The sequence below is a fragment of the Chiloscyllium punctatum genome, chromosome 28 (genome assembly GCF_047496795.1).
Source record: "Chiloscyllium punctatum isolate Juve2018m chromosome 28, sChiPun1.3, whole genome shotgun sequence".
NCBI classification, from domain to species: Eukaryota; Metazoa; Chordata; class Chondrichthyes; order Orectolobiformes; family Hemiscylliidae; genus Chiloscyllium; species Chiloscyllium punctatum.
The window spans coordinates 7,051,525-7,063,929 of NC_092766.1; the positions used below are offsets into that span (position 1 = coordinate 7,051,525).

At 50.4% G+C, this 12,405-nt stretch overlaps 1 protein-coding gene across 7 annotated transcripts in view; it reads right to left on the bottom strand.

Moving 5' to 3' along the window:
- Positions 1–12,405, bottom strand: part of ash1l (ash1 (absent, small, or homeotic)-like (Drosophila)) — a 243,118-nt gene that overhangs the window by 23,354 nt on the left and 207,359 nt on the right. For all 7 annotated transcript variants that reach the window (XM_072548810.1, XM_072548804.1, XM_072548807.1 and 4 more), the window contains 3 exons: positions 9,277–9,363; positions 8,403–8,493; positions 7,419–7,557 (listed from right to left, as the gene is read on the bottom strand). In XM_072548810.1, the coding sequence (XP_072404911.1) occupies positions 7,419–7,557; positions 8,403–8,493; positions 9,277–9,363 (317 nt within the window). The remainder of the gene's footprint in view (positions 1–7,418; positions 7,558–8,402; positions 8,494–9,276; positions 9,364–12,405) is intronic.

Sequence of the window (12,405 nt, forward strand, 5' to 3'; positions counted from 1 at the left end):
AACACTGGGGTACAGTACTGGTGGGGACAGGTCTGTCCCTGTATAACACTGGGGTACAGTATGGGGTTGGGACAGGTCTGTCCCTGTATAACACTTGGGTACAGTACTGGTGGGGACAGGTCTGTCACTGTATAACACTGGGGTACAGTACAGGGTGGGGACAGGTCTGTCCCTGTGTAACACTGGGGTACAGTACTGGTGGGGACAGGTCTGTCCCTGTATAATACTGGGGTACAGTACTGGTGGGGCCAGGTCTGTCACTGTATAACACTGGGGTACAGTACTGGGTGGGGACAGGTCTGTCCCTGTATAACACTGGGGTACAGTACTGGTGGGGACAGGTCTGTCACTGTATAACACTGGGGTACAGTACTGGTGGGGACAGGTCTGTCCCTGTATAACACTGGGGTACAGTACTGGGTGGGGACAGGTCTGTCCCTGTATAACACTGGGGTACAGTACTGGGTGGGGACAGGTCTGTCCCTGTATAACACTGGGGTACAGTACTGGGTGGGGACAGGTCTGTCCCTGTATAACACTGGGGTACAGTACTGGTGGGGCCAGGTCTGTCAGTGTATAACACTGGGGTACAGTACTGGGTGGGGACAGGTCTGTCCCTGTATAACACTGGGGTACAGTACTGGGTGGGGACAGGTCTGTCCCTGTATAACACTGGGGTACAGTACTGGTGGGGACAGGTCTGTCAGTTTATAACACTGGGGTACAGTACTGGGTGGGGACAGGTCTGTCCCTGTATAACACTGGGGTACAGTACTGGGTGGGGACAGGTCTGTCAGTGTATAACACTGGGGTACAGTACTGGTGGGGCCAGGTCTGTCAGTGTATAACACTGGGGTACAGTACTGGTGGGGACAGGTCTGTCCCTGTATAACACTGGGGTACAGTACTGGTGGGGACAGGTCTGTCACTGTATAACACTGGGGTACAGTACTGGGTGGGGACAGGTCTGTCACTGTATAACACAGGGGTACAGTACTGGTGGGGACAGGTCTGTCCCTGTATAACACTGGGGTACAGTACGGGGTGGGGACAGGTCTGTCACTGTATAACACTGGGGTACAGTACTGGGTGGGGACAGGTCTGTCCCTGTATAACACTGGGGTACAGTACTGGTGGGGACAGGTCTGTCCCTGTATAACACTGGGGTACAGTACTGGTGGGGACAGGTCTGTCACTGTATAACACTGGGGTCCAGTACTGGGTGGGGACAGGTCTGTCACTGTATAACACTGGGGTACAGTACTGGTGGGGACAGGTCTGTCCCTGTATAACACTGGGGTACAGTACTGGGTGGGGACAGGTCTGTCACTGTATAACACTGGGGTACAGTACTGGTGCGGACAGGTCTGTCACTGTATAACACTGGGGTACAGTACGGGGTGGGGACAGGTCTGTCACTGTATAACACTGGGGTACAGTACGGGGTGGGGACAGGTCTGTCACTGTATAACACTGGGGTACAGTACTCGGTGGGGACAGGTCTGTCAGTGTATAACACTGGGGTACAGTACTGGGTGGGGACAGGTCTGTCACTGTATAACACTGGGGTACAGTACTGGGTGGGGACAGGTCTGTCACTGTATAACACTGGGGTACAGTACTGGGTGGGGACAGGTCTGTCATTGTGTAACACTGGGGTACAGTACTGGGTGGGGACAGGTCTGTCAGTGTATAACACTGGGGTACAGTACGGGGTGGGGACAGGTCTGTCACTGTATAACACTGGGGTACAGTACGGGGTGGGGACAGGTCTGTCACTGTATAACACTGGGGTACAGTACTCGGTGGGGACAGGTCTGTCCCTGTATAACACTGGGGTACAGTACAGGTGGGGCCAGGTCTGTCCCTGTATAACACTGGGGTACAGTACTGGTGGGGACAGGTCTGTCACTGTATAACACTGGGGTACAGTACTGGGTGGGGACAGGTCTGTCGCTGTATAACACTGGGGTACAGTACTGGTGGGGCCAGGTCTGTCACTGTATAACACTGGGGTATAGTACGGGGTGGGGACAGGTCTGTCCCTGTATAACACTGGGGTACAGTACAGGTGGGGCCAGGTCTGTCACTGTATAACACTGGGGTACAGTACAGGTGGGGCCAGGTCTGTCACTGTATAACACTGGGGTACAGTACTGGTGGGGACAGGTCTGTCACTGTATAACACTGGGGTACAGTACTGGGTGGGGACAGGTCTGTCACTGTATAACACTGGGGTACAGTACTGGGGGGGGACAGGTCTGTCCCTGTATAACACTGGGGTACAGTACTGGTGGGGCCAGGGCTGTCAGTGTATAACACTGGGGTACAGTACTGGGTGGGGACAGGTCTGTCCCTGTATAACACTGGGGTACAGTACTGGTGGGGACAGGTCTGTCCCTGTATAATACTGGGGTACAGGACTGGCGGGGCCCGGTCTGTCCCTGTATAACACTGGGGTACAGTACTGGTGGGGCCAGGTCTGTCAGTGTATAACACTGGGGTACAGTACTGGGTGGGGACAGGTCCGTCTCTGTATAACACTGGGGTACAGTACTGGTGGGGACAGGTCTGTCCCTGTATAACACTGGGGTACAGTACTGGTGGGGACAGGTCTGTCCCTGTATAACACTGGGGTACAGTACTGGTGGGGACAGGTCTGTCACTGTATAACACTGGGGTACAGTACTGGTGGGGACAGGTCTGTCCCTGTATAACACTGGGGTACAGTACTGGTGGGGACAGGTCTGTCACTGTATAACACTGGGGTACAGTACTGGTGGGGACAGGTCTGTCCCTGTATAACACTGGGGTACAGTACTGGTGGGGACAGGTCTGTCACTGTATAACACTGGGGTACAGTACTGGTGGGGACAGGTCTGTCCCTGTATAACACTGGGGTACAGTACTGGTGGGGACAGGTCTGTCACTGTATAACACTGGGGTACAGTACTGGTGGGGACAGGTCTGTCTCTGTATAATAGTGGGGTACAGTACTGGTGGGGACAGGTCTGTCCCTGTATAACACTGGGGTACAGTACTGGTGGGGACAGGTCTGTCTCTGTATAACACTGGGGTACAGTACGGGGTGGGGACAGACTTGTCCCTGTATAACACTGGGGTACAGTACTGGGTGGGGACAGGTCTGTCCCTGTATAACACTGGGGTACAGTACGGGGTGGGGACAGGTCTGTCACTGTATAACACTGGGGTACAGTACGGGGTGGGGACAGGTCTGTCCCTGTATAACACTTGGGTACAGTACTGGTGGGGACAGGTCTGTCCCTGTATAACACTGGGGTACAGTACTGGTGGGGACAGGTCTGTCCCTGTATAACACTGGGGTACAGTACGGGGTGGGGACAGGTCTGTCACTGTATAACACTGGGGTACAGTACGGGGTGGGGACAGGTCTGTCCCTGTATAACACTGGGGTACAGTACGGGGTGGGGACAGGTCTGTCTCTGTATAACACTGGGGTACAGTACGGGGTGGGGACAGGTCTGTCCCTGTATAACACTGGGGTACAGTACTGGTGGGGACAGGTCTGTCCCTGTATAACACTGGGGTACAGTACTGGGTGGGGACAGGTCTGTCATTGTATAACACTGGGGTACAGTACGGGGTGGGGACAGGTCTGTCACTGTATAACACTGGGGTACAGAACTGGGTGGGGACAGGTCTGTCACTGTATAACACTGGGGTACAGTACGGGGTGGGGACAGACCTGTCCCTGTATAACACAGGGGTACAGTACTGGTGGGAACAGGTCTGTCCCTGTATAACACTGGGGTACAGTACGGGGTGGGGACAGGTCTGTCTCTGTATAACACTGGGGTACAGTACGGGGTGGGGACAGGTCTGTCCCTGTATAACAGTGGGGTACAGTACTGGTGGGGACAGGTCTGTCCCTGTATAACACTGGGGTACAGTACTGGGTGGGGACAGGTCTGTCCCTGTATAACACTGGGGTACAGTACTGGTGGGGACAGGTCTGTCTCTGTATAACACTGGGGTACAGTACTGGTGGGGCCAGGTCTGTCTCTGTATAACACTGGGGTACAGTACTGGTGGGGCCAGGTCTGTCTCTGTATAACACTGGGGTACAGTACGGGGTGGGGACAGACCTGTCCCTGTATAACACTGGGGTACAGAACTGGTGGGGCCAGGTCTGTCCCTGTATAACACTGGGGTACAGTACTGGTGGGGCCAGGTCTGTCTCTGTATAACACTGGGGTACAGTACGGGGTGGGGACAGACCTGTCCCTGTATAACACTGGGGTACAGAACTGGTGGGGCCAGGTCTGTCTCTGTATAACACTGGGGTACAGTACTGGGTGGGGACAGGTCTGTCACTGTATAACACTGGGGTACAGTACTGGGTGGGGACAGGTCTGTCCCTGTATAACAATGGGGCACAGAACTGGTGGGGCCAGGTCTGTCTCTGTATAACACTGGGGTACAGTACGGGGTGGGGACAGGTCTGTCCCTGTATAACACTGGGGTACAGTACGGGGTGGGGACAGGTCTGTCCCTGTATAACACTGGGGTACAGTACTGGGTGGGGACAGGTCTGTCCCTGTATAACAATGGGGTACAGAACTGGTGGGGCCAGGTCTGTCTCTGTATAACACTGGGGTACAGTACGGGGTGGGGACAGGTCTGACCCTGTATAATACTTGGGTACAGTACGGGGTGGGGACAGGTCCGTCCCTGTATAACACTGGGGTACAGTACTGGTGGGGCCAGGTCTGTCCCTGTATAACACTGGGGTACAGTATGGGGTGGGGACAGGTCTGTCCCTGTATAACACTGGGGTACAGTACTGGTGGGGTCAGATCTGTCACTGTATAACACTGGGGTACAGTACTGGTGGGGACAGGTCTGTCCCTGTATAACACTGGGGTACAGTACTGGTGGGGACAGGTCTGTCTCTGTATAACACTGGGGTACAGTACGGGGTGGGGACAGGTCTGTCCCTGTATAACACAGGGGTACAGTACTGGTGGGAACAGGTCTGTCCCTGTATAACACAGGGGTACAGTACTGGTGTGGACAGGTCTGTCACTGTATAACACTGGGGTACAGTACTGGGTGGGGACAGGTCTGTCCCTGTATAACACTGGGGTACAGTACTGGTGGGGTCAGATCTGTCAATGTATAACACTGGGGTACAGTACTGGTGGGGACAGGTCTGTCACTGTATAACACTGGGGTACAGTACTGGTGGGGGCAGGTCTGTCCCTGTACAACACTGGGGTACAGTACGGGGTGGGGACAGGTCTGTCCCTGTATAACACAGGGGTACAGTATGGGGTGGGGTCAGGTCTGTCAGTGTATAACACAGGGGTACAGTATGGGGTGGGGACAGGTCTGTCAGTGTATAACACTGGGGTACAGTACTGGTGGGGACAGGTCTGTCCCTGTATAACACTGGGGTACAGTACTGGTGGGGACAGGTCTGTCACTGTATAACACTGGGGTACAGTACTGGTGGGGACAGGTCTGTCCCTGTATAACACGGGTATAGTACTGGTGGGGACAGGTCTGTCACTGTATAACACTGGGGTACAGTACTGGTGGGGACAGGTCTGTCCCTGTATAACACTGGGGTACTGTACTGGTGGGGGACAGGTCTGTCCCTGTATAACACTGGGGTACAGTACGGGGTGGGGACAGGTCTGTCCCTGTATAACACTGGGGTACAGTACTGGGTGGGGACGGGTCTGCCCCTGTATAACACTGGGGTACAGTACTGGTGGGGTCAGATCTGTCACTGTATAACACTGGGGTACAGTACTTGTGGGGACAGGTCTGACCCTGTATAACACTGGGGTATAGTACTGGTGGGGACAGGTCTGTCCCTGTGTAACACTGGGGTACAGTACTGGTGGGGACAGGTCTGTCACTGTATAACACTGGGGTATAGTACTGGTGGGGATAGGTCTGTCACTGTGTAACAATGGCAAACAGTATTATTGGGGACAGGTCTGTCCCTGTATAACACTGGGGTACAGGTCTGTCACTGTATAACACTGGGGGTACAGCACTGATTAGATTCGATTAGATTACTTACAGTGTGGAAACAGGCCTTTCGGCCCAACAAGTCCACACCGCCCCGCCGAAGCGTAACCCACCCATACCCCTACATCTAGATCTACCCCTTCTCTAACACTACGGGCAATTTAGCATGGCCAATTTACCTGACCTGCACATCTTTGGACTGTGGGAGGAAACTCACGCAGACACCGGGAGAACGTGCAAACTCCACACAGTCAGTCGCCTGAGGCGGGAATTGAACCCGGGTCTCTGGTGCTGTGAGGCAGCAGCGCTAACCACTGCGCCACCGTGCCGCCCACTGGTGGGGGACAGGTCGGTCACTATATAACACTGGGGTACAGTACTGGTGGGGGACAGGTCTGTCCCTGTATAACACTGGGGTACAGTACTGGGTGGGGACAGGTCTGTCACTGTGTAACAATGGCAAACAGTATTATTGGGGACAGGTCTGTCACTGTATAACACTGGGGTACAGTACTGGTGAGGACAGGTCTGTCACTGTATAACACTGGGGTACAGTACTGGTGGGGACAGGTCTGTCACTGTATAACACTGGGGTACAGTACTGGTGGGGACAGGTCTGTCACTGTATAATACGGGTACAGTACTGGTGGGGGACAGGTTGGTCACTGTATAACACTGGGGTACAGTACTGATGGGGACAGGTCTGTTAATGTATAACACTGGGGTACAGTACTGATGGGCACAGGTCTGTCCCTGTATAACACTGGGGTACGGTACTGGTGGGGACAGGTCTGTCACTGTGTAACAATGGGGGGTACATTATTATTGGGGACAGGTCTGTGACTGTGTAACAATGGGGGGTACATTATTATTGGGGACAGGTCTGTGACTGCGTAACAATGGGGGGTACATTATTATTGGGGACAGGTCTGTGACTGCGTAACAATGGGGGGTACATTATTATTGGGGACAGGTCTGTGACTGCGTAACAATGGGGGGTACATTATTATTGGGGACAGGTCTGTCACTGCGTAACAATGGGGGGTACATTATTATTGGGGACAGGTCTGTGACTGCGTAACAATGGGGGGTACATTATTATTGGGGACAGGTCTGTCACTGCGTAACAATGGGGGGTACATTATTATTGGGGACAGGTCTGTCACTGCGTAACAATGGGGGGTACATTATTATTGGGGACAGGTCTGTCACTGTGTAACAATGGGGGGTACATTATTATTGGGGACAGGTCTGTCACTGCGTAACAATGGGGGGTACATTATTATTGGGGACAGGTCTGTGACTGCGTAACACTGGGGAAGTGCCCAGGTCACTGAGGTTCGGGAGCCATTTTACAAGTTTGCATTATGTAGTTGATCCTGCAGCTGCCTTACTTTTCGTTCTTCCAGAGCTTTTCAATCCGGAAGATATCGAGCTTGTCACGATTGATGTGCGAGAGCAGTCTGTAGGACTGTCGGACAGGCTGGCCTTCAGGCCCTCGCCGATTGTCTCTCATCAGATAGACACAGTCACCTGCAGCAGAACATATACCGAACTGATCAGAAGAGTGGAGCAAAGATACAAAACTTAAAATTCCTTGGTGACTTCCACGTCAACTTAGAAAGGTTTCCACATTCACGTTTTGACTGAGGATAAAAGATTAAAGTTGGTGCTCATGGGAAACTATTGCCACCAATACTTAAGCTGTGCAGAACAACCAATCTCTTTCCTTTGGTCACTTTGCTGATATGCCCAGTGTTATATTGAGCTGTTTCAATGAGTTGAAAGCAAGCTGTTTAAAAAAAAAGTGTTGCTGGAACTGTATTTGCCGAGTGTAAATGTTTCACACACTGTCTGCACATCCAAACAGAACACCGGTCCAATGTGCTGACAGTCTCTTCTTCCCCCCCACCGCCCCCCACTTCATGTGAAGTTACAGAGTTTAGCCCTCTCTAACCATACAATGACCAACATAAAACACTGGCAAGCTTTCAATTTCTTCCCCTACTGTTTTGATCATTGCACCAGGAGACAAGCCAGCCCAAGGAGAAAGAGGTGCAGCACCAAATGGTGGATTGTTAATGGCTAGCAGTGCAAAGAGAACTGTATTAGAGTAGCTGAGCTGATAAGTAATGACTATCGTGCAGGATTTTTACTTCCATGCAAACACCTGTTACAGCAGTCTTCTTAACCCCAAGTACCTGATATCCAGCCCAACATTAATACAACATTTCAATGGAATATATGCCAACTGGGGTTTGTGTTTTGTTATTTTTCTGAAGATACATTTGTGTGTATATCAGGAATGCTGTCAGCTTCTCCTGGTTACCTTCACATCAAGGCATGTGAGTAAGGCCATTCTCCCAGCATCCACCTACCGTGTCGGAGCAGCAGGTCATCCCGCAGAAGGCAGATGTAGTACACACAACCAGGCTGGGCATAATGTGGCTGTGGGATCATGGGGACTTCCTGCAGAGAAACAGCAATAGTGAGTCACAGAACAGACAGTGGCTACTTATGGACCAGCAGTGGCCACGGGTGAGAAAAAAAGGAGCAAATGAGCATTGTTTAAGGATTTGAACAAAGAACAAAGAAAATTTACAACCCAGGAACAGGCCCTTCGGCCCTCCAAGCCTGAGCCGATCTGAATGTACTGTCGAAACCTGTCAGTCAATTCCTAAGCATCTGTATCCCTCTGCTCCCCACTTACACATGCATCTGTCCAGATGCATCTTAAATGAATCTACCAATTGATTTGACTATTATTCCTAACGTCACCATCAGCCTCTCAGGAGAGTGCTGACTCTTGCTGCCATAACCTGGAAGGCTGGGTTGCTTTTGTTTTGTGACATTTGTCTACTCAGGTTTGGGACTCCAGCTGCAATGGCCCCCCACCCCCGTCACTAAGATCAATGGAGTGCAAGGTGGCAGCAACATCAGGACCCTCTGGTCTGGATGGGGCTCTCCAATGGCAATATGTCCAGCCACTGATGAGCAGCAGCATTAGACATTTGATACCACTGCTGAAACTTCCCAGAAAATGTTCACAACACAGGATTTGCAGGAATGTAACTGCGTACAATTAAGTGAAATGCCGAAAGCTGTTTAACCGTCCATCAGGAAACAGTGCTGTTAATGCACTGAAAGGCACAGCACATAAGCTTGAACAAAAAGGCCTGGGCTGACTGCTGCAGCCAATGCTGTTAACCAGAATGCACAACACCCTTTGCTATTCACAAGGGATTGACTTACCCTCTCCACAGGTCGAGGATCACACTGCTCACACAGGTAGTGCTCAACATCTGCAGTTACACGCATGCAGTCACAGTGCTGCCACACCTAGTGGGGCGGGGTGGGGGAGGTGAAGAGAGGAGAGAAGTTAGAATAAACGAGTACAAAATACAGCACAACGCACAGGAACCTATAGACCACCCAGTTTTTTTTTTAAAGGTTCTCTACAGCATGGAAACAGGTCTCTTTGGCCCAGCAAGTCCACACCGACCCTCTGAAGAGCAACCCACCCAGACCCATTCCCCTAAGTTTACCCCTGACAAAGGAACCTAACATTATGGGCAATTTAGCACTGCCAATTTGCCTAACCTGCACATCTTTGGATTGTGCGAGGAAACCCATGCAGACACTGGGAGCATGTGCAAACTCCACACAGACAGTTGCCTGAGGCGGGAATTGAACCCGGGTCCCTGGTGCTGTGAAGCAGCAGCGCTAACCACTGAGCCCACTGTGCCACACTTCCCCACCCCACCCCTCCCCCCCACCCAACCCCCGCGCAATTCAACATCACTACATTTATTTAACAAGGACAAGATGCAAGTAGCTGTCTATCATTACAGTCACCAGAAACAGACTCATTCCTCTTATCTCAAAGACCTCCTTACAGCTTCAGCCTATCAGCTTCTATATTAAAATGTTAGTCCAATTTGATGCCTCATTCTTAAATTTTGATCTCCTGGTATTTGGACAATTCACTTCAAATTAATTTTCTCAAATTTGAAAGACTCAAAAATCTCCTAATGGAAGCAAGTTCAACTTTTTAAAACTTGCTGTACAAGTCTAATTCCTGAAGGCAAGAACCAATTTTGCTGTTTATTACTGCATCTCCTAGGAATAGCAGCAGGCAATTCAGCTTAGACAAGCTTATTCCACCTCAAGGGCAATTCAATTCTGTTCTCTGGTTAGGTGATCAGAACTGACAGACGAGTCAGACGAAAGAGACTGCTTCTTTGCTGTACAACTCTAACTCTCTGACAAGCTCCTTTTACAACAACTCTACCTTTGACTTGCACCCTACTTTTATAACTTAATACCATATACCAAGCAGTGGAATGAAAGTGCTTTTACAGGTTTATCCATTGTGGCCTAGCGATCCACCTTCAGCATCTGTGCGCTCTAGCTTTGTTCATCACGAAAGTTTCTGAAACGTGCCCAAATTTCCCACAAGTATACCTGGTGCAGAGACTATTTACACTGACCGAATGGAGCTGGTGAAAAATGGACGAGACTGCCACTGTCAATATCCAGACACCATACCTTTACCCACTAGGAACACTGCCAAGGCATTTGGCAAATTTGCCTGAATTTTACCAGATACGAAAGCTTCATCCATATAACTGGAGGTGAAAATCCAGGTCTGTAACTATTCTTAGCTGACTGGCAAATTGCCTGATTCTGCATGTTGCTTCCATTCACCATTTACACACTGAACTACAGCTGCTGACTCAATTGCCTGAAGACTAAGTGCAAATGAATGGGCTTTTATTCCTCTCCCGTTGGTCTGAGTTGTCATAACAAGGCTTGAGTGATTTAACTGTACCTTCTGACAGAGTTTTGAGTGCTATTCACAACTGTGGAGGTTGCGAACTTTGTTTAAATCTCAGTTTTCAGACTACACATCTCTACACACTTTGCAATAACAGGCATCAGTCTTTTTGTAAAAAAACAAAATGGTCTGCTGGGTGTTAACCAGCACAAGAACCCATCAACACACACAAGTGGCTCTGGTCTCGTTATAGAGATGTACATCATACAAACAGACCCTTCAGTCCAACCCAGTCATGCCGACCAGATTTCCTACATTAGTCTACTCTCATTTGCCTGCACTCGGCCCATATCCTTCTCACCCCTTCCTTATTCACATACAATATTTAAAAGGCATCTCGGATGGGTAACTGTACCAGCCTCCACCACCACCTCTGGCAGCTCATTCCATACACACACCATCCTCTGTGTGGAAAAGGTCACCCTTAGGTCCCTTTTCAATCTTTCCCCTCTCACCCTAAACCTATGCCCTGTAGTTCTGGACTCCCCCACCCCAGGAAAAAAACTTGGTCTGTTTACCCTATCCATGTCCCTATGATTTTATAAACCTCTATAAGGTTTATCTGATACTCCAGGGAAAACAGCGCAGTTTTACTGCTCTAAAACAAAACACTCCTCCACGCTAACTTGCTCCTTCACAATAACTACAATTTCTGCTTGTTTAACTCTCAATCCCAAAGCCCCATCTCCACAGAGGTGCAGCACACCACTCAAGACAATTTCATAGCTGAATGAGGGACCTCCAAAGCTGTGCATGACCCCCAGAGAATTAACTCAGCAGAAAATATGCTGTCGACCCACAGTGAACAGGCAAGAGCTCCTTGTTTGGTCCAGATTACGTTATTCAACAGAGCAGTGGCTTGCAAGGGTTTAGGGTTTACTCAGCCATAGTCATTCGGTACAGAACAGACCTTTCGGCCCATTGAGTCTGCACCAACCTACCTACATTAATCCCACTTTTCCATAACCTTGAATATTAGGATATCTCAAGTGGTCAGCCATGCACTTTTCCACATTCTTCCCTGCATATTGGGGAACAATCACCTGTCAGTCAACATCACCAAACTAAGAGCTTTGTCCGTTAGGACTGTGCCTGAAGTCTCTGCCCAAATCTCCATCAAGTGTTCCTGATGGACCAGGCACCAGAGACCTCCTGGCTCTGGAGCAGAACGGAAATCAAAATTCACTGGATGTGCTGTGCTTTGCTTTGGGACAGCCCCAAGATGTGACATTAAATAAAGGCATTAAAAAAATTCTTACGACTTCTGCCAGGTCACCTGAAACTCTGCCCTGTACGACAAAGTCACACGACATCATGTTATAGTCCAACCAGCTTTAGGAGCACTGTCCCTTCACCACCCCTTTCGTCAGTGGCCCTCGGAAAGCTTCTGGTGTAAAACAAACCTATTGGACTATAACTTGGTGTCATGTGACTTCTGACTTTATCCACCCCAGTCCAACATCGGCACCTCCACACTGTCAGACAGACAGACAGACATCCGAATGTAAACACGTGGAACTTGAATTCCCCCAGGATGCTGCCCA